This window comes from Pseudophryne corroboree, chromosome 5, assembly GCF_028390025.1.
Source record: "Pseudophryne corroboree isolate aPseCor3 chromosome 5, aPseCor3.hap2, whole genome shotgun sequence".
In the NCBI taxonomy this organism is placed as follows: domain Eukaryota; kingdom Metazoa; phylum Chordata; class Amphibia; order Anura; family Myobatrachidae; genus Pseudophryne; species Pseudophryne corroboree.
Window position 1 is genome coordinate 288,607,798 of NC_086448.1, and position 23,006 is coordinate 288,630,803.

A 23,006-nucleotide genomic window follows, 5' to 3' on the forward strand; every position below is an offset into this window, starting at 1 on the left:
CTCGCCTTTCCTTAGTTACGCATCTGTTAATAAGTAAGTCATTCAATGTATATATTGGATTTATTTTGTGTTATCATGTTACATCTCTTTAAAGATTCTCCTGGATGGACCTGGCACCTTGAAGTTAACAAACTTTAGTTTTTCGAAAGCTGAGGGAGAGAATCTAGAAGAATTTTTTGCAATGGTAGGATCAGAGGAGAATTCTGGCGATATGGGAGAATCGACACCACGAAGAAACTTAAGAAACCGAATAAAAGGTAATTAAAGGACTAATATTGTGATTACAGATAATCTTTGACTCTCTTGCTCTGTATTTGATAATATCGCAAGATGCTTTTTTTGTGCTTGGATTATTTTACTTTCAGTAATTGGGGGGAATTCAGTTCCAAGCATTGGGCCCTACAGAGGCGTGGCACTACTGTAAATTGACAATATTTGTGCGATGCCTGAGTGCACAACGGCTGGAATTTAATATCCCCCAGCTTGTATTTAATATATTGAGAAATCTAGTGCAATTCTATATGATAATGTGAAATGTAGAAAATGGAATAACATCTGAAATGTAATGTGTATTTTATTATAGGATCTCCGGTTTATGCTGCCCCAGAAGTAATAAAAGGAGCAGATTTCTCAGCTGCTAGTGATTTTTGGTCCTTAGGATGTGTGTTATATGAAATGTTCGCTGGTGAGTTCCACCAGATTTTGCCACTCGTGTTTATGTATTTTTCCTGTTAATTAAGTGAAATGAAACACAATTTATAGAATTAAGTTATTTGAAAAATAATGCATGCATATATTATGAAGTATCATTAAATTGTTTGCAGAACGCGTCACAGCAATTACAGTAAGGAAGAAAATACAGGGAATAAATACAGCAATGATCAAATTTATCAATAGTCCGAAACTTTGTAGTTAACTGGTTTCCAGATAAGAGGTCCCTTACCTGTATTCCAAGTATTCTGACAGTAGTAAACTGAATTCTCCAAAGTTTGTTGTATTTATTTGGCTTCTTGGCCTATTTACTCTAATCAACAAATAATTCTGTGTAGTTTTTTATTTATGAAAAACATGTCCTCCCCACTTTTATGACTCTGATAAAGTTAAAACCTTCAGCATTTGTAGGATTTTATACATGGTTTATGATGGCATTGGGATTTTATACTGTAAAGGCCCATACACACTTGCTGATAAAATGAGCGACGTTGCTCATTTTCCCCCTCCCTGAGCGACGTTGCTCATTTTATCGGCAAGTGTGTATGCCGCCAGCGACGATCGATGCGTGACCACGCGGGTCGGCAACGATCGTCGCTGTCGGCTGTGCATGCATGTAGGATCTGGACTGTCGTCCAGGACCTGCATGCACGGCTGGCGGAGGCGTGACGTCACTGAGCGATATGAGCAGTCATATCGCTCAGTGTGTACAGTCGACCGCCGACCGGCCGGCCCGGGAGGGGAAACATTAGACGACGTCGCTCATAGAGCGACATCGTCTAATGTGTATGGCCCTTTAGTGTTCATGTTTGGTATATTTGTCAATATGTTAGGCTTAGATATTGGTCAATTTCTTAGTTTGAAGTGCAAACCTAGGTTAATATTTTTAATCTCCATATTTTTGTAATTGTTTGAAATACTGATTTCTCTAACGTCCTAGTGGATGCTGGGGACTCCGTCAGGACCATGGGGAATAGCGGGCTGCGCAGGAGACAGGGCACATCTAAAAAGCTTTTTAGGTCACATGGTGTGTACTGGCTCCTCCCCCTATGACCCTCCTCCAAGCCTCAGTTAGGTTTTTGTGCCCGTCCGAGAAGGGTGCAAACTGGATGGCTCTCTTAAGGAGCTGTTTAGTAAAGTTTTTTTTTAGGTTTCTAATCAGTGATTCCTGCTGGCGACAGGATCACTGCAACGAGGGACTTAGGGGAGAGACTTGCAACTCACCTGCGTGCAGGAGGATTGAAGTTTTAGGCTACTGGACACTGAGCTCCAGAGGGAGTCGGAACACAGGTCAGCCTGGGGTTCGTCCCGGAGCCGCGCCGCCGATCCCCCTTACAGACGCTGAAGAAAGACGGCGGAACGGAGGTCCGGAAACAGGCGGCAGAAGACTTCACAGTCTTCAGAGAGGTAGCGCACAGCACTGCAGCTGTGCGCCATTGTTGCTACACGGCTCACTGACACGGTCACGGAGGGTGCAGGGCGCTGCTGGGGGCGCCCTGGGCAGCAATATAAATACCTATTTGGCAAATAAATACATCACATATAGCCATTAAGGCTATATGTATGTATTTAACCCAGGCCAGTTTTCCTAATAACCGGGAGAAAAGCCCGCCGTGAAAGGGGCGGAGCTTATTCTCCTCAGCACTCAGCGCCATTTTCCTGACCAGCTCCGCTGGTGAGGAAGGCTCCCACTCTCCCCTGCACTACAGAAACAGGGTTAAAGAGAAGGGGGGCATAAATTGGCGATATAATTATATATTAAGAGCCCATATATAGAAACAACACCTTCTAGGGTTGTTATATACATTATGGCGCTTTTGGTGTGTGCTGGCAAACTCTCCCTCTGTCTCCCCAAAGGGCTAGTGGGTCCTGTCCTCTATCAGAGCATTCCCTGTATGTGTGTGCTGTAGGTCGGTACGTGTGTGTCGACATGTATGAGGAAAATGTTGGTGAGGAGACGGAGAAAATTGCCTGTAATGGTGATGTCACTCTCTAGGGAGTCGACACCAGAATGGATGGCTTACTTATGGAATTACGTGATAATGTCAACACGCTGCAAGCCGGTTGACGACATGAGACAGCCGGCGGACAAATTGGTATCGGTCCAGGCGTCTCAGACACCGTCAGGGGCTTGTAAAAACGCCCAATTACCTCAGTCGGTCGACAGACACTGACACGGACACTGACCCCAGTGTCGACGGTGAAGAAACAAACGTATTTTTCCTTTAGGGCCACAAGTTACATGTTAAGGGCAATGAAGGAGGTGTTACGTATTTCTGATACCACAAGTACCACAAATAAGGGTATTTTGTAGGGTGGGAATAAACTACTTGTAGTTTTGCCTGAATCAGATAAATTAAATGAAGTGTGTGATGATACGTGGGGTTCCTCCGACAGAAAGTTATGGGCGGTATACCCTTTTTCCCGCCAGTAGTAAGGGCGAGTTGGAAAACACACCTTAGGGTGGACAAGGCGCTCACACGCTTATAAAAAACATGGCGTTACCGTTTCCAGATACGGCCGCCCTCAAGGAGCCAGCTGATAGGAAGCTGGAAAATATCATAACAGTATATACACACATACTGGTGTTATACTACGACCAGCAATCGCCTCAGCCTGGATGTGCAGCGCTGAGGGGGCTTGGTCGGATTTCCTGACTGAAAATTTTGATACCCTTGACAGGGACAGGATTTTATTGTCTATAGAGCATTTTAAGGATGCATTTCTATATATGTGTGATGCGCAGAGGCATATTTGCATTCTGGCATCAAGAGTAAATGTGATGTACATATCTGCCAGACGAAGACACGACAGTGGTCAGGTGAGGCAGATTCCAGACGGCATATGGAAGTATTGCCGTATAAAGGGGCGGTCCATTGGACCTGGTGGCCATGGCAACAGCTGAAAAATCCACCTTTTGTTACCCCGAGTCACATATTGGCAGAAAAGGACACAGTCTTTTCAGTCTCAGTCCTTTCGTCCCCATACGGGCAGGCGGGCGAAGGCCAGTCATATCTGCCCAGGGGGAGAGGAAAGGGAAGAAGACTGCAGCAAGCAGCTCATTCCCAGGAACAGAAGCTCCTCACGGCTTCTGCCAAGTCCGCAGCATAACGCTGGGGCCGTACAAGCGGACTCAGGTGCGGTAGGGGGTCATCTCAAGAGTTTCAGCAACACTCGCAAGGGAACTCCGGGATCCTACATGTAATATCCCAGGTGTACATTGGAAATTCGAGACGTCTCCCCCTCACACAATTCACAGGCTGTATTCCCAGCAGGTGATAATCAAAGTACCCTTCTTACAACAAGGAAGGGGGTAGTATTCCACACTATTTTGTGGTACTGAAGCCAACCGGCTCGGTGAGATCTGAAATATTTGAACACTTACATACAAGCGTTCAAATCAAGATGGAGTCACTCGGAGCAGTGATAGCGAACCAGGAAGAAGGGGACGATATGATGTCACTGGATATCAGGGACGTTTACCTACAGGTCCAAATTTGCCCTTCTCACCAAGGGTACTTCAGGTTCCTGGTACAGAACTGTCACTATCAGTTCAGACGCTGCCGTTTGGATTGTCCACGGCGCCCCGGGTCTTTACCAAGGTAATGGCCGGAATGATGATTTTTCTTAAAAGAAACATGGACGCTTTCCTGATAAGGGCAAGGTCCAGAGAACAGTTGGAGGTCGGAGTAGCACTATCTTAAGTAGTTCTACGACAGCACGAGTGGATTCTAAATATTCCAAAATCGCAGCTTTTTCCGACGACACGTCTACTGTTCCTAGGGAAGATTCTGGACACAGTCCAGAAAAACGTGTTTCTCCCAGTGGAGAAAACCAGGGAGTTATCCGAGCTAATCGGGATCCTCCTAAAACCAGGAAAAGTGTCAGTGCATCATTGCACAAGAGTCCTGGTAAAAATGGTGGCTTATTACGAAGCAATTCCATTCGGCAGATTTCCCGCAAGAACTCTTCAGTGGGATCTGCTGGACAAATGGTCCGGATCGCATCCTCAGATGCATCAGCGGATAACCCTATATCCAAGGAAAAGGGTGTCTCTCCTGTGGTGATTGCAGAGTGCTCATCTTATAGAGGGCCGCAGATTCGGCATTCAGGATTGGATGCCGGTGACCACGGAGGCCAGCCTGAGAGGCTGGGGAACAGTCACACAGGGAAAAAATTTCCAGGGAAGTGTGATTAAGTCTGGAGAATTCTCTCCGCATAAATAAGCTTAGAGCAAATTTATAATGCTCTAAACTTAGCTAGACCTCTGCTTCAAGGTCAGCCGGTATTGATCCAGTGGGATAACATCGCGGCAGTCGCCCACGTAAACAGAGGGGCGGCACAAGAAGCAGGAGGGCAGTGAAAACTGCAAGGATTTTTCGCTGGGCGGAAAATCATGTGATAGCACTGTCAGCAGTGTTCTTTCCGGGAGTGGACGACTGGGAAGCAGACTTCCTCAGCAGGCATGACCTCCACCCGGGAGAGTGGAAACTTCATAGGGAAGTTTTTCAACATGATTGTGGACCGTTGGCAGAGACCAAAGGTGGACATGATGGCGTCCCGCCCGAACAAAAAACGGGACAGGTATTCCGCCAGGTCATGAGACCTTCAGGCGATAGCTGTGGATGTTCTGGTAACACCGTGGGTGTACCAGTCTGTGTATGTGTTCCCTCCTCTGTTTCTCATAACCAGGGTATTGAGAATTATAAGACATAGAGGAGTATGAACTATACTAGTGGCTCCGGATTGGCCAAGAGGGACTTGGTACCCGGAACTTCAAGAAATGCTCACAGAGGACTAAGGGCCTGGGGAGCTAAGAAGGGACTTGATTCAGCAGGTACCATGTCTGTTCCAAGACTTGCCGCGGCTGCGTTTGACGGCATGGCGGTTGAATGCCGGATCCTGAGGGGAAAAGGCATTCCATAAGAGGTCATACCTACCCTGGTCAAAGCCAGGAAGGAGGTGACCGCACAACGTCATCACCACATGTGGTGAAAATATGTTGCGTGGGTGAGGCCAGGAAGGCTCCACGACGGAAATTCAACTAGGTCGATTTCTACACTTCCTGAAAACAGGAGTGTTTTGGACCTCAAATTGGGGTTCATTAACATTTAAATTTCGGCCCTGTAGATTTTCTTCCAGAAAGAATTGACTTCAGTTCCTGAAGTCCAGATTGTAAAGGATGTATTGCATATACAGCTTTTTTGTGCCCCTAGGGGCACCGTGAGATCTCAACATAGTGTTGGGATTTCTTAAAATCATATTGGTTTGAACCGCTCAAATCTGTGGATTTGAAATATCTCACATGGAAAGTGACCATGCTGTTGACAAATATCTCACATGGGAAGTGACCATGTTGTTAGCCCTGGCCTCGGCCAGGCGATTGTCAGAATGGGCGGCTTTGTCTTACAAAAGCCCATATTAAAATTTTCCATTTGAACAGGACAGAACTGGGACTCGTCTCCAGTTTCTTCATAAAGGGGTGTCAGCGTTTTCACCTGAAACAACCTCTTGTGGTGCCTGCGGCTACTAGGGACTTGGAGGACTCCAAGTTACTAGACGTGGTCAGGGCCCTAAAAAAAAAAAAATAAAAAAAAAAAAAATATATATATATAGTTAGGACGGCTGGAGTCAGAAAGTCTGACTTGCTGTTTATACTGTATACACCCAACAAGCTGGGTGCTCATGCTTCTAAGCAGTCTATTGCACGCTGGATTTGTAGTACAATTCAGCTTGCACATTCTGTGGCAGGCCTGCCACAGACGAAATATGTAGATGCCCATTCCACAAGGAAGGTGGGCTCATCCTGGGCGGCTGCCCGAGGAGTCTCGGCATTACAACTTTGCCGAGCAACTACGTGGTCAGGGGAGAACACGTTTGTAAAATTTTACAAATTTTGATACTCTGGCTAAGGAGGACCTGGAGTTCTCTCATTCGGTGCTGCAGAGTCATCCGCACTCTCCCGCCCGTTTGGGAGCTTTGGTATAATCCCCATGGTCCTGACGGAGTCCCCAGCATCCACTAGGACGTTAGAGAAAATAAGAATTTACTTACCGATAATTCTATTTCTCGTAGTCCGTAGTGGATGCTGGGCGCCCATCCCAAGTGCGGATTGTCTGCAATGCTTGTACATAGTTATTGTTACAAAAAATCGGGTTATTACTATTGTTGTGAGCCATCTTTTCGGAGGCTACTTCGTTTTGTTATCATACTGTTAACTGGGTTCAGATCACAAGTTGTACGGTGTGATTGGTGTGGCTGGTATGAGTCTTACCCGGGATTCAAGATCCTTCCTTATTGTGTACGCTCGTCCGGGCACAGTACCTAACTGAGGCTTGGAGGAGGGTCATAGGGGGAGGAGCCAGTACACACCATGTGACCTAAAAAGCTTTTTAGATGTGCCCTGTCTCCTGCGGAGCCCGCTATTCCCCATGGTCCTGACGGAGTCCCCAGCATCCACTACGGACTACGAGAAATAGAATTATCGGTAAGTAAATTCTTATTTTTTCTTATACTTTATCACCATTTTGTAGGGCGACCTCCATTTTTCTCAGAAAGCTTCTCAGAACTAACAGAGAAGATTGTAAATGAAGACCCAAGTCCACCCGAAGGTCTGTGATTATTTTTTAAATCAAGTTTGCTTTATTGATTTTTGTATCCAAAAACTTAGAAAAAACATAGAATTACGAACCACTTACCGCCTGCAAAACCCACCTGCTAAGGTACAGAAAGATCTGTAATTGAATTTAAATGTGGGATGTCTTCTTTTTTTCTTCTGAAAAAAGTTAAGAAATAACATAATTGGATATGGTTTGTTACGCTGCTGGCGCAGTGACGAGGACGTCATTAAATTAGATCATTTGTTTCAGAAATAATTCTGATGGTCTTTAAGTTTTTGCCTGTCTGTTTTTGGATCTTGTAAAGGCTCCAAAAAGACACTAAATGTATTTTAGAAGTTCCTAAAGTTTACATAATTCCGTCCATCCCTGACTGCAATACCCTTATCACATTGTCTTTTTAATAGGCTATGTCCGGAATTGAAGGCACGGAATCCTTCTTCTGCCAGATCTAGACATGCTTTTTATATTTACATGACATGGAAGATACATGCAAACTGTTAGCCATATCAAACTGAAATATGCTACTTGCAGTATAAAAAAAAATCCTCCTCCAGCAATCACAACCCAGATATGTTCAATTTTAATTAATGCCTGAAATTGTTTAATAAATGTGATTTTATGAGCACCTCTTTAATATATGGAGAATTAAAGCTAATTAATTGGAGGTTTTATTATACTGGATAAGAGACCTCGAAGTGACACTGCATTAAAAATATACAATTTGATTTTAGAATATATGTTCTATAGTTGGTTTTGCTGCTGCTTCCTGATTTTTAAATGTCTGACCAGGTCCAGTATCTGCCAAGCCATCTGCCGAGTTCCAGTCCTTACTCAGTGCTTTACTACAGAAGGACCCCCTGAAACGGTATGTATGTCTGTAAATACAATTTGCTCTTATCTGTTATCAGATTTTCATTCCAACCAGCCAAATATGGCATATGATCTGCCAGATAATTGTATAGTGTATGCGTGTTTCTAGACATGCAAAAAAAAAAAGTCACGGCCGGATGTAATGCAGTGCGAGACGGCCATTTTTTTAAAGCAGCAATTACTTACAAGGCAAAACCAACCTAGTTTCTCTGACGTCCTAAGTGGATGCTGGGACTCCGTAAGGACCATGGGGAATAGCGGCTCCGCAGGAGACTGGGCACAACTAAAGAAAGCTTTAGGACTACCTGGTGTGCACTGGCTCCTCCCTCTATGACCCTCCTCCAGACCTCAGTTAGAATCTTGTGCCCGGCTGAGCTGGATGCACACTAGGGGCTCTCCTGAGCTCCTAGAAAAAGAAAGTTTAATTTCGGTTTTTTATTTTCAGTGAGATCTGCTGGCAACAGACTCACTGCTACGAGGGACTAAGGGGAGAAGAAGCGAACCTACCTGCTTGCAGCTAGCTTGGGCTTCTTAGGCTACTGGACACCATTAGCTCCAGAGGGATCGAACACAGGGCCCGACATCGATCGTCCGGTCCCGGAGCCGCGCCGCCGTCCCCCTTACAGAGCCAGAAGCAAGAAGACGGTCCTGGAAATCGGCGGCAGAAGACTTCGGTCTTCATTAAGGTAGCGCACAGCACTGCAGCTCTGCGCCATTGCTTCCCATGCACACCTCACACTCCGGTCACTGATGGGTGCAGGGCGCTGGGGGGGGGCGCCCTGGGCTGCAATATTAAGTACCTTGGCTGGCAAAACTACACATAATATAGTCATAGAGACTATATATGTGTAAAATCCCCTGCCAGATATACCTACAAAAAAGCGGGAGAAGTCCGCCGAAAAAGGGGCGGGGCTATCTCCCTCAGCACACTGGCGCCAGTTTCCTTCACAGCTCCGCTGGAAGGATCGCTCCCAGGCTCTCCCCTGCAGTTTCCAGACTACATAGGGTAAAAAAGAGAGGGGGGGCACTAAATTTAGGCGCAATATTGTGTATACAAGCAGCTATTGGGAAAATCACTCAGTTACAGTGTTAATCCCTGTGTATATAAAGCGCTCTGGTGTGTGCTGGCATACTCTCTCTCTGTCTCCCCAAAGGGCTTTGTGGGGTCCTGTCCTCAGTCAGAGCATTCCCTGTGTGTGTGCGGTGTGTCAGTACGGCTGTGTCGACATGTTTGATGAGGAGGCTTATGTGGAGGCGGAGCAGATGCCGATAAATGTGATGTCACCCCCTGCGGGGCCGACACCTGAGTGGATGGATAGGTGGAAGGTATTAACCGACAGTGTCAACTCCTTACATAAAAGGCTGGATGACGTAACAGCTGTGGGACAGCCGGCTTCTCAGCCCGCGCCTGCCCAGGCGTCTCAAAGGCCATCAGGGGCTCAAAAACGCCCGCTACCTCAGATGGCAGACACAGATATCGACACAGAGTCTGACTCCAGTGTCGACGAGGTTGAGACATATACACAATCCACTAGGTACATCCATTGCATGATCTCGGCAATGAAAAATGTGTTACACATTTCTGACATTAACCCAAGTACCACAAAAAAAGGGGTTTTATGTTTGGGGAGAAAAAGCAGCCAGTGTTTTGTTCCCCCATCAGATGAGTGAATGAAGTGTGTAAAGAAGCGTGGGTTCCCCCGATAAGAAACTGGTAATTTCTAAAAAGTTACTGATGGCGTACCCTTTCCCGCCAGAGGATAGGTCACGTTGGGAGATATCCCCTAGGGTGGATAAGGTGCTCACACGTTTGTCAAAATAGGTGGCACTGCCGTCTTAGGATACGGCCACTTTGAAGGAGCCTGCTGATAAAAAGCAGGAGGCTATCCTGAAGTTTGTATATACACACTCAGGTACTATATTGAGACCTGCAATTGCCTCAGCATGGATAGTGCTGCTACAGCGTGGTCTATTACCCTGTCAGGACAGGGATACTATTTTGCTAACCATAGAGCATATTAAAGACGTCGTCTTATATATGAGGGATGCACAGAGGGATATTTGTCGGCTGGCATCCAGAATTAATGCAATGTCCATTCTGCCAGGAGGGTATTAGGGACCCGGCAGTGGACAGGCGATGCTGACTTTAGAAGGCACATGAAGATTCTGCCTTATAAGGGTGAGGAATTGTTTGGGGATGGTCTCTGGACCTCGTATCCACAGCAACAGCTGGGAAAGAAATTTTTTTACCTCAGGTTTCCTCACAGCCTAAGAAAGCACCGTATTATCAGGTACAGTCCTTTCGGCTTCAGAAAAGCAAGCGGGTCAAAGGCGCTTCCTTTCTGCACAGAGACAAGGGAAGAGGGAAAAAGCTGCACCAGACAGCCAGTTCCCAGGATCAAAAATCTTCCCCCGCTTCCTCTGAGTTCACCGCATGACGCTGGGGCTCCACAGGTGGAGCCAGGTGCGGTGGGGGCGTGTCTCGGGAACTTCAGCGACCAGTGGGCTCGCTCACAGGTGGATCCCTGGGTTCTGCAAGTAGTATCACTGAGATACAAGCTGGAGTTCGAGGCGACTCCCCCTCGCCGTTACCTCAAATCAGCCTTGCCTGCTGCCCTCGAGGGGAGGTAGTACTGGCGGCAATTCACAAGCTGTACTCCAGCAGGTGATAATCAAGATACCCCTCCTTCAACAAGGCCGGGGTTTCTATTCCACAATGGTTGTGGTACCGAAACCAGACGGTTCGGTGAGACCCATTCTAAAATTTAAATCCTTGAACACTTATATACGAAGGTTCAAGTTCAAAATGGAATCGCTCAGGGCGGTTATTGCAAGCCTGGACGAAGGGGATTACATGGTATCACTGGACATCAAGGATGCTTACCTGCATGTCCCCATTTACCCTCCTCACCAGGAGTACCTCAAAATTGTGGTACAGGACTGTCATTACCAATTCCAGACGTTGCCGTTGGTCTGTCCCCGGCACCGAGGGTATTTACCAAGGTAATGGCTGAAATGATGATACTCCTTCGAAAAGAGGGAGTTATAATTATCCTGTACTTGGACGATCTCCTTATAAAGGCGAGGTCCAGGGAGCATTTGTTGGTCGGAGTAGCACTATCTTGTGAAGTGCTACAACAGCACGGCTGGATTCTGAATATTCCAAAGTCGCAGCTGGTTCCTACGACGCGTCTACTGTTCCTGGGTATGGTTCTGGACATAGAACAGAAAAAAGTGTTTCTCCCGGAGGAGAAGGCCAAGGAGTTGTCATCTCTAGTCAGAGACCTCCTAAAACAAATACAGGTGTCGGTGCATCAATGCACGCGAGTCCTGGGAAAGATGGTAGCTTCTTACGAAGAAATTCCATTCGGCAGGTTCCATGCAAGGATCTTCCAGTGGGATCTGTTGGACAAGTGGTCCGGTTCGCATCTTCAGATGCATCGGCTGATAACCCTGTCTCCAAGGGCCAGGGTGTCGCTGTTGTGGTGGCTGCAGAGTGCTCATCTTCTAGAGGGCCGCAGATTCGGCATACAGGACTGGGTCCTGGTGACCACGGATGCCAGCCTTCGAGGCTGGGGGGCAGTCACACAGGGAAGAAACTTCCAAGGACTATGGTCGAGTCAGGAGACTTCCCTACACATAAATATTCTGGAACTAAGGGCCATTCACAATGCCCTAAGTCAGGCTAGACCCCTGCCGGTGCTGATCCAGTCAGACAACATCACGGCGGTCGCCCATGTAAACCAACAGGGCAGCACAAGAAGCAGGATGGCGATGGCAGAAGCCACAAGGATTTTCCGATGGGCGGAAAATCATGTGTTAGCACTGTCAGCAGTGTTCATTCCCGGAGTGGACAACTGGGAAGCAGACTTTCTCAGCAGGCACGACCTCCACCCGGGAGAGTGGGGACTTCATCCAGAAGTCTTCCAAATGATTGTACACCATTGGGAAAGGCCACAGGTGGACATGATGGCGTCCCGCCTCAACAAAAAGCTAAAAAGATATTGCGCCAGGTCAAGGGACCCTCAGGCGATAGCTGTGGACGCTCTGGTAACACCGTGGGGGTACCAGTCGGTGTATGTGTTCCCTCCTCTGCCTCTCATACCCAAGGTACTGAGAATAATAAGAAGGAGAGGAGTAAGAACTATACTCGTGGTTCCGGATTGGCCAAGAAGAGCTTGGTACCCAGAACTTAAAAAAATGATCTCAGAGGACCCATGGCCTCTGCCGCTCAGACAGGACCTGCTGCAGCAGGGGCCCTGTCTGTTCCAAGACTTACCGCGGCTGCGTTTGACGGCATGGCGGTTGAACGCCGGATCCTGAAGGAAAAGGGCATTCCGGAGGAAGTCATCCCTACTCTGATTAAAGCTAGGAAAGAAGTGACCGCAAACCATTATCACCGCATATGGTGAAAATATGTTGCGTGGTGTGAGGCCAGGAAGGCCCAACGGAGGAATTTCAGTTGGGCCGTTTTCTGCACTTCCTACAGTCAGGGGTGACTATGGGCCTAAAATTGGGTTCCATTAAGGTCCAGATTTCGGCTCTGTCGATTTTCTTCCAGAAAGAACTGGCTTCACTGCCTGATGTTCAGACATTTGTTAAGGGAGTGCTGCATATTCAGCCCCCTTTTGTGCCTCCAGTGGCACCTTGGGATCACAACGTGGTGTTGGATTTCCTAAAGTCACATTGGTTTGAGCCACTAAAAACCGTGGATTTGAAATATCTCACGTGGAAAGTGGTCATGCTGTTGGCCTTGGCTTCGGCCAGGCGTGTGTCAGAATTGGCGGCTTTGTCATATAAAAGCCCTTATCTGATTTTCCATATGGATAGGGCAGAATTGAGGACTCGTCCCCAGTTTCTCCCTAAGGTGGTATCAGCTTTTCATTTGAACCAACCTATTGTAGTGCCTGCGGCTACTAAGGACTTGGAGGATTCCAAGTTGTTGGACGTAGTCAGGGCCCTGAAAATGTATGTTTCCAGGACAGCTAGTGTCAGGAAAACTGACTCGCTATTTCTCTGACGTCCTAAGTGGATGCTGGGGACTCCGTAAGGACCATGGGGAATAGCGGCTCCACAGGAGACAGGGCACAAAAGTAAAAGCTTTAGGATCAGGTGGTGTGCACTGGCTCCTCCCCCTATGACCCTCCTCCAAGCCTCAGTTAGATCTTTGTGCCCGGCCGAGAAGGGTGCAATCTAGGTGGCTCTCCTAAAGAGCTGCTTAGAGTAAAAGTTTTGTTAGGTTTTTTATTTTCAGTGAGTCCTGCTGGCAACAGGCTCACTGCAACGAGGGACTTAGGGGAGAAGAAGTGAACTCACCTGCGTGCAGGATGGATTGGCTTCTTAGGCTACTGGACACTAGCTCCAGAGGGACGATCACAGGTACAGCCTGGATGGGTCACCGGAGCCGCGCCACCGACCCCCTTGCAGATGCTGAAGAGAGAAGAGGTCCAGAAATCGGCGGCTGAAGACTTCTCAGTCTTCATGAGGTAGCGCACAGCACTGCAGCTGTGCGCCATTGCTCTCAGCACACTTCACACCAACGGTCACTGAGGGTGCAGGGCGCTTGGGGGGGCGCCCTGGGCAGCAATGAAAGTACCTATGCTGGCTAAATATACATCACATATAGCCTCTGGGGCTATATGGATGTATTTAACCCCTGCCAGGTTGTCTGAAAAACGGGAGAAGAAGCCCGCCGAAAAGGGGGCGGGGCCTATTCTCCTCAGCACACAGCGCCATTTTCCCTCACAGAACTGCTGGTGGGAAGGCTCCCAGGCTCTCCCCTGCACTGCACTACAGAAACAGGGTTAAAACAGAGAGGGGGGGCATTTTTGTGGCGATATTATTACATATTAAGATGCTATAAGGGAAAACACTTATATAAGGTTGTCCCTGTAAAATTATAGCGTTTTGGTGTGTGCTGGCAAACTCTCCCTCCGTCTCCCCAAAGGGCTAGTGGGGTCCTGTCCTCTATCAGAGCATTCCCTGTGTGTGTGCTGTGTGTCGGTACGTGTGTGTCGACATGTATGAGGACGATGTTGGTGAGGAGGCGGAGCAATTGCCTGTAATGGTGATGTCACTCTCTAGGGAGTCGACACCGGAATGGATGGCTTATTTAGGGAATTACGTGATAATGTCAACAAGCTGCAAGGTCGGTTGACGACATGAGACGGCCGGCAAACCAATTAGTACCTGTCCAGGCGTCTCAAACACCGTCAGGGGCTTTAAAACGCCCATTACCTCAGTCGGTCGACACAGACACAGACACGGACACTGACTCCAGTGTCGACGGTGAAGAAACAAACGTATTTTCCATTAGGGCCACACGTTACATGTTAAGGGCAATGAAGGAGGTGTTACATATTTCTGATACTACAAGTACCACAAAAAAGGGTATTATGTGGGGTGTGAAAAAACTGCCTGTAGTTTTTCCTGAATCAGATAAATTAAATGAAGTGTGTGATGATGCGTGGGTTTCCCCCGATAGAAAATTAAAGGCGCTCACACGCTTATCAAAACAAGTGGCGTTACCGTCTCCAGATACGGCCGCCCTCAAGGAGCCAGCTAATAGGAGGCTGGAAAATATCCTAAAAAGTATATACACACATACTGGTGTTATACTGCGACCAGCGATCGCCTCAGCCTGGATGTGCAGCGCTGGGGTGGCTTGGTCGGATTCCCTGACTGAAAATATTGATACCCTTGACAGGGACAGTATTTTATTGACTATAGAGCATTTAAAGGATGCATTTCTATATATGCGAGATGCACAGAGGGATATTTGCACTCTGGCATAAAGAGTAAGTGCGATGTCCATGTCTGCCAGAAGATGTTTATGGACACGACAGTGGTCAGGTGATGCAGATTCCAAACGGCACATGGAAGTATTGCAGTATAAAGGGGAGGAGTTATTTGGGGTCGGTCCATCGGACCTGGTGGCCACGGCAACAGCTGGAAAATCCACCTTTTTACCCCAAGTCACATCTCAGCAGAAAAAGACACCGTCTTTTCAGCCTCAGTCCTTTCGTCCCCATAAGGGCAAGCGGGCTAAAGGCCAGTCATATCTGCCCAGGGGTAGAGGAACGGAAGAAGACTGCAGCAGGCAGCCCCTTCCCAGGAACAGAAGCCCTCCACCGCTTCTGCCAAGTCCTCAGCATGACGCTGGGGCCGTACAAGCGGACTCAGGTGCGGTGGGGGGGGTCGTCTCAAGAGTTTCAGCGCGCAGTGGGCTCACTCGCAAGTGGACCCCTGGATCCTACAAGTAGTATCCCAGGGGGGGTACAGATTGGAAATTCGAGACGTCTCCCCCTCGCAGGTTCCTGAAATCTGCTTTACCAACGTCTCCCTCCGACAGGGAGGCAGTATTGGAAACAATTCACAAGCTGTATTCCCAGCAGGTGATAATCAAAGTACCCCTCCTACAACAAGGAAAGGGGTATTATTCCACACTATTTGTGGTACTGAAGCCAGACGGCTCGGTGAGATCTATTCTAAATCTGAAATCTTTGAACACTTACATACAAAGGTTCAAATCAAGATGGAGTCACTCAGAGCAGTGATAGCGAACCAGGAAGAAGGGGACTATATGGTGTCCCTGGACATCAAGGATGCTTACCTCCATGTCCCAAATTGCCCTTCTCACCAAGGGTACCTCAGGTTCGTGGTACAGAACTGTCACTATCAGTTTCAGACGCTGCCGTTTGGATTGTCCACGGCACCCCGGGTCTTTACCAAGGTAATGGCCGAAATGATGATTCTTCTTCAAAGAAAAGGCGTCTTAATTATCCCTTACTTGGACGATCTCCTGATAAGGGCAAGGTCCAGAGAACAGTTGGAGGTCGGAGTAGCACTATCTCAAGTAGTTCTATGACAGCACGGGTGGATTCTAAATATTCCAAAATCGCAGCTGATTCCGACGACACGTCTGCTGTTACTAGGGATGATTCTGGACACAGTCCAGAAAAAGGTGTTTCTCCCGGAGGAGAAAGCCTGGGAGTTATCCGAGATAGTTAGGAACCTCCTAGAACCAGGCCAAGTGTCAGTGCATCAATGCACAAGAGTCCTGGGAAAAATGGTGGCTTCTTACGAAGCGATTCCATTCGGCAGATTTCACGAAATAATTTTTCAGTGGGATCTGCTGGACGAATGGTCCGGATCGCATCTTCAGATGCATCAGCGGATAATCCTGTCTCCAAGGACAAGGGTGTCTCTTCTGTGGTGGCTGCAGAGTGCTCATCTACTAGAGGGCAGCAGATTCGGCATTCAGGACTGGGTCCTGGTGACCACGGATGCCAGCCTGAGAGGCTGGGGAGCAGTCACACAGGGAAGAAATTTCCAAGGAGTGTGGTCAAGTCTGGAGACTTCTCTCCACATAGATATACTGGAGCTAAGGGCAATTTACAATGCTCTGAGCCTAGGAAGACCTCTGCTTCAAAGTCAACCGGTGCTGATCCAGTCGGACAACATCACGGCAGTCGCCCACGTAAACAGACAGGGCGGCACAAGAAGCAGGAGGGCAATGGCAGCAAGGATTCTTCGCTGGGCGAAAAATCATGTGATAACACTGTTAGCGGTGTTCATTCCGGGAGTGGACAACTGGGAAGCAGACTTCCTCAGCAGGCACGACCTCCACCCGGGAGAGTGAAGACTTCATCTGGAAGTCTTCCACATGATTGTGAACCGTTGGGAAAGACCAAAGGTGGACATGATGGCGTCCCGTCTGAACAAAAAACTGGACAGGTATTGCGCCAGGTCAAGAGACCCTCAGGCAATAGCTGGGACGCTCTGGTAACACCGTGGGTGTACCAGTCGGTGTATGTGTTCCCTCCTCTGCCTCTCATACCAAAGGTACTGAGAATTATAAGAAGGAGAGGAGTAAGAACTATACTCGTGGCTCCGGATTGGCCAAGAAGGACTTGGTACCCGGAACTTCAAGAGATACTAAGAAAGGACTTGCTTCAGCAAGGATCATGTCTGTTCCAAGACTTACCGCGGCTGCGTTTGACGGCATGGCGGTTGAACGCCGGATCCTAAGGGAAAAAGGCATTCCGGAAGAGGTCATCCCTACCCTGGTCAGAGCCAGGAAGGAGGTGACCGCACAACATTATCACCGCATTTGGCGAAAATATGTTGCATGGTGTGAGGCCAGGAAGGCCCCTACGGAGGAATTTCAACTCGGTCGATTCCTACATTTCCTGCAAACAGGAGTGTCTATGTGCCTCAAATTGGGGTCCATTAAGGTTCAAATTTCGGCCCTGTCGATTTTCTTCAAGAAAGAATTGGCTTCAGTTCCTGAAGTCCAGAAGTTTGTCAAGGGAGTACTGCATATACAACCCCCTTTTGTGCCTCCAGTGGCACTGTGGGATCTCAACGTAGTTCTGGGATTCCTCAAATCACATTGGTTTAAACCGCTCAAATCTGTGGATTTGAAATATCTCACATGGAAAGTGACCATGCTGTTGGCCCTGGCCTCGGCCAGGCGAGTGTCAGAATTGGCGGCTTTGTCTCACAAAAAGCCCATATCTGATTGTCCATTCGGACAGGGCAGAGCTGCGGACTCGTCCCCAGTTTCTCCCTAAGGTGGTGTCAGCGTTTCACCTGAACCAGCTTATTGTGGTACCTGCGGATACTAGGGACTTGGAGGACTCCAAGTTGCTAGATGTTGTCAGGGCCCTGAAAATATATGTTTCCGGGACGGCTGGAGTCAGGAAAACTGACTTGCTGTTATCCTGTATGCACCCAACAAACGGGGTGCTCTTGCTTCTAAGCAGACGATTGCTAGTTGGATGTGTAGTACAATTCAGCTTGCACATTCTTTGGCAGGCCTGCCACAGCCAAAATATGTAAATGCCCATTCCACAAGGAAGGTGGGATCATCTTGGGCGGCTGCCCGAGGGGTCTCGGCTTTACAACTTTGCCGAGCTGCTACTTGGTCAGGGGCAAACACGTTTGCAAAATTCTACAAATTTGATACCCTGGCTGAGGAGGACCTGGAGTTCTCTCATTCGGTGCTGCAGAGTCATCCGCACTCTCCCGCCCGTTTGGGAGCTTTGGTATAATCCCCATGGTCCTTACGGAGTCCCCAGCATCCACTTAGGACGTCAGAGAAAATAAGAATTTACTTACCGATAATTCTATTTCTCGTAGTCCGTAGTGGATGCTGGGCGCCCATCCCAAGTGCGGATTGTCTGCAATACTCGTACATAGTTATTGTTACAAAAATCGGGTTATTGTTGTGAGCCATCTTTTCAGAGGCTCCGCTGTTATCATGCTGTTAACTGGGTTCAGATCACAGGTTGTACAGTGTGATTGGTGTGGCTGGTATGAGTCTTACCCGGGATTCAAAATCCTTCCTTATTGTGTACGCTCGTCCGGGCACAGTATCCTAACTGAGGCTTGGAGGAGGGTCATAGGGGGAGGAGCCAGTGCACACCACCTGATCCTAAAGCTTTTACTTTTGTGCCCTGTCTCCTGTGGAGCCGCTATTCCCCATGGTCCTTACGGAGTCCCCAGCATCCACTACGGACTACGAGAAATAGAATTATCGGTAAGTAAATTCTTATTTTATCCTGTATGCACCCAACAAGCTGGGTGCTCCTGCTTCAAAGCAGACTATTGCTCGCTGGATTTGTAGTACGATTCAGCTTGCACATTCTGCGGCTGGACTGCCGCATCCTAGATCAGTGAAAGCCCATTCCACGAGGAAGGTGGGCTCTTCTTGGGCGGCTGCCCGAGGGGTCTCGGCTTTACAACTTTGCCGAGCAGCTACTTGGTCGGGGTCAAACACATTTGCTGAATTTTACAAGTTTGATACCCTGGCTGAGGAGGACCTAGAGTTTGCTCAGTCGGTGCTGCAGAGTCATCCGCACTCTCCCGCCCGTTTGGGAGCTTTGGTATAATCCCCATGGTCCTTACGGAGTCCCAGCATCCACTAGGACGTCAGAGAAAATAAGATTTTACTCACCGGTAAATCTATTTCTCGTAGTCCGTAGTGGATGCTGGGCGCCCATCCCAAGTGCGGATTGTCTGCAATACTTGTATATAGTTATTGTTAACTAAAGGGTTATTGTTGAGCCATCCGTTGAGAGGCTCAGTTATATTTCATACTGTTAACTGGGTATAGTATCACGAGTTATACGGTGTGATTGGTGTGGCTGGTATGAGTCTTACCCGGGATTCAAAATCCTTCCCTATTGTGTCAGCTCTTCCGGGCACAGTATCCTAACTGAGGTCTGGAGGAGGGTCATAGAGGGAGGAGCCAGTGCACACCAGGTAGTCCTAAAGCTTTCTTTAGTTGTGCCCAGTCTCCTGCGGAGCCGCTATTCCCCATGGTCCTTACGGAGTCCCAGCATCCACTACGGACTACGAGAAATAGATTTACCGGTGAGTAAAATCTTATTTTTGCCTTGTAAATATTTGCTGATTTAAAAAAAAAGTCAGAATCTCAGAGCTCCGGTCATATTGCACTGCATTACATCCGGCCCCTAATCTTAAAACCCCATTTGTGAAGTTTATGATAATGGTAAATAGATTATGTTTAATGACATACACCAGTTCTACAACCTCAGATCTTGCTGACTGTGGGCCACTTTTATGGTTGGCGGAGTGCTATAATGTAAGCAGGAAATATCCATTCCAATGGGTTTCCTGATGAGAGAAATAAATCAGCGGTTGTATACATGGTAGCATGTATTTAACGTCAGCTGGTAGTATTGTTGTTGCATTCCTTGGTCAGTTTGGGTCAGATGTCTAAATAAGCATTCTGTGCAGCATACACATTGTATTCATCTTTCTGTAGGTTAATTAAAATGGACTCATATTTATAATAGTCATACCTCAAACTACGCATATTATTGTCTTTTAGCATTACGTGGACTAAATTATTGCGCCATTCGTTCTGGAAAGATGCATTTTCTGGTGGCGACAGCGGACTCCCGAATGTTGGGGTCCTCAGGTATGATACTTTACTTAAAGGGTATCAGAAACTTAAACTTAAAATTGTAAAATATTAGGCATTGGTTAGTGTTGTAAATTGTCGTTGAGGCATAAAGATATGTCTTTTATAAGATATGGAAATTCTATTGTTTTTGTTGATTTGTACTGTGTTTTAGTTGCTTTTTACTGATGTGCAGGATGTCTTGGGAGAACCCAGGCAAGGATGCAGTTAAAATACCGTCTGTCGTGATGCTGGCGTTTAGGAGACCGATGCTGAAATCCCAACAGCCGGTGAAATACCGCTGGACGGAATTCCGACCTCCGCAAGGTTTTCCCACTCGATTTGGTGTATCCACACCACCAACCGAGTGGGAATATAACCTGTGGTGAACCACTGGGCCCAAAGCATGGCCAGCACAACGAGCCCACGAGGGGACTCGATACCGGGATTCTGACAGACGAGATGCCGCTGTCTGTATACTGACAGCCGCATCCCGTCTGCCGTTAAAACATACCGATTCCCCCAGGCATGCTTTAGGCTACTCACTGTTTATTTGGGTTATACTTTGTTAGGTAAGCAGCTCATTATGTGCTATAAGATCTGACATGTATGGCTTTTTGTAGAGTAAACTCATTCAGTGACCATGGGGGTCATTTCCGAGTTGATTGCGCGCTGCAACTTTTTGCAGCCCGTGCGATCAACTAAACGCCGCCTATGGGGGAGTGTATTTTTGCATAGCAGGGCTGCGAACGCTTGTGCAGCCGAGCTATGCTAAAACATTTTGTGCAGTTTAGGAGTAGGTCCTGACTTACTTACCCACTGCGATGACTTCAGCGTCTCAGGTCCCGGAATTGACGTCCGACATTCGCCCTCCAAACGCCTGGGCACGCCTTAGTTTTCCACTCCACTCCCAGAAAACAGTCAGTTGCCACCCCGGAACGCCTTTCTCCAGTCAATCACGTTGTGATCGCGGCAGCGATCGTTTTCTTCTTTAATTCAGTCGCTGCCTGACGTTCCCCGTCGCCGGGCAGCGACGCGCCTGTGCATTGCGGCTGCTGCGCATGCGCATTCCAGACCAGTTTGCACGGCTGCAAAAAAAGCAGCGTGCGAACGGGTCGGAATGACTCCCCCATGTTTCCACTTGACCTAACTACAAACAATAAATCTGTTATCGGTTAGTCTGGATGCAGGGATGGAAACAGTGGGTAGGTCTTTAGGAATTTTACTTTTATTTTTGTTCAAAAAGACTGACTCCTAATATTTTTGTTTTGAAAATTACTGCATCTGTAATCACTGGATGTCACATATATGTATTCTGTTGCCAGGTACAACAGAGTATAATGGTGCTTTGTAAACTGGAAACATCATACAAAAGTTCAGCTAAATTACTAGCTAAAAAATAATCTAATGATATTTTAACTACCCGTATAATACTCAACCTGTATACTCGAGTATAAGTCGACCCGAATATTTTACCACAAAAAAATGGGAAAAATTATTGACTCGAGTTTAAGCCTAGGGTGGGAAATGCACGGTGCCAGGGGTTTTCATGCTCAGGGTGTCATGCTCGTTACCAGGGGTTTCATGCGGTAGGTGTTATGCTTGTTGCCAGGGGGTAATGCTCGTTGCTAGGGCTGTGCCCCCAGTGCCACATATACCCCCAGTGACAGATATCCCCCCACAGTGCCAGATAAAAACATGCCCCCCTGTTTCTTTGCCCCCAGTAGTTGTGCCCTCTCTTTCTTTGCCCCCTGTCGCAGTGCCCCCGTCACAGCTTACAAACACACACACACACACACAAAATAATAAAAACAATACTTACCACTGCCCCGCTCCTGCTTCCCGACCGCTTCTTCTGCAGCTGCTCCGCCCGCCCGCTCCTCTCTATGGGAGAGACGTCATGACGCCTCTCCCATAGCAGCGCCGCACAGACACTAGAGGTCAATAATGACCTCTAGTGTCTGTCCCTGGAGCCGGCTGCAGCGGACGCCCACACAGCCCACAGCCCAGCCCACAGCGTCTGCTGCAGCCGTGAGCTGACTCGAGTATAAGCTGAGGGGGGCTTTTTCAGCATAGAAAAATGTGCTGAAAAAGTCGCCTTATACTCGAGTATATACGGTACAATTATACATTCACATTTACATTCCTTCTCTTATTTTTCCTGGAAGATGAGCCACAGGTCTGACAGTTCAGTATCAAATTTTCTTACCTGTGCTGAACTGAGGAGTCCTGCAAAGCGAGCACAATCTTCTGCTGCCATCTAGTGGGCACTACGGGTATTGTTCAGAGATGTTCCCAACAGACATGATTACATTATACTGTGCTTAGAAGTGACACTTTCTCAGTCTCATTTTTTTGGGTGTTTATCATTACTTTGAAAAATTAGTGTATATTATTATTAATTATAAATGTATACTAAAGTTTTTTTCCAATTGACAAATATATATAAACATTTTAACACAATAACGATAAAAGGGGGAAAAGAAAATGCAGAAGAAAAGCACAAAGACTAGGGAAAAGCATAGCGGGGGAGGGGGGGGACGACGACGACAAGGGATCTTGGAAACCATAAACAGGTGAGCATATGCACTGTGCTTTGCTCAAATGTATCCTCATGATCATTTCCCAAGTTATCCCTAAATCCCACATATCTAAATCTTAAGGTGCATACACACTTGCCGATAAAATGAACGGCGTTGCTCGTTTTCTCCCTTCATGAGCGACGTTGTTCACTTTCTCGGCAAGTGTTTAGGCCGGCGACAACGGGCGATTCGTGTCACCATGGGTCGTTAATGACCCTCAGTGTCGGCAGTGTATGCATGCTCAATCTAGACTGTCATCCAGGAGCTGCGTGACGTCACTGAGTGATATAA

The 23,006-nt window shown here is 47.6% G+C and overlaps 1 protein-coding gene across 4 annotated transcripts in view; it reads left to right on the forward strand.

Moving 5' to 3' along the window:
• ULK4 (unc-51 like kinase 4) overlaps positions 1-23,006 on the forward strand; it is a 1,561,547-nt gene that overhangs the window by 65,302 nt on the left and 1,473,239 nt on the right. For all 4 annotated transcript variants that reach the window (XM_063922404.1, XM_063922401.1, XM_063922403.1 and 1 more), the window contains exons 5-9: positions 95-257; positions 584-685; positions 7,245-7,322; positions 8,121-8,196; positions 20,062-20,151. In XM_063922404.1, coding sequence (XP_063778474.1) covers positions 95-257; positions 584-685; positions 7,245-7,322; positions 8,121-8,196; positions 20,062-20,151 — 509 coding nt within the window. The remainder of the gene's footprint in view (positions 1-94; positions 258-583; positions 686-7,244; positions 7,323-8,120; positions 8,197-20,061; positions 20,152-23,006) is intronic.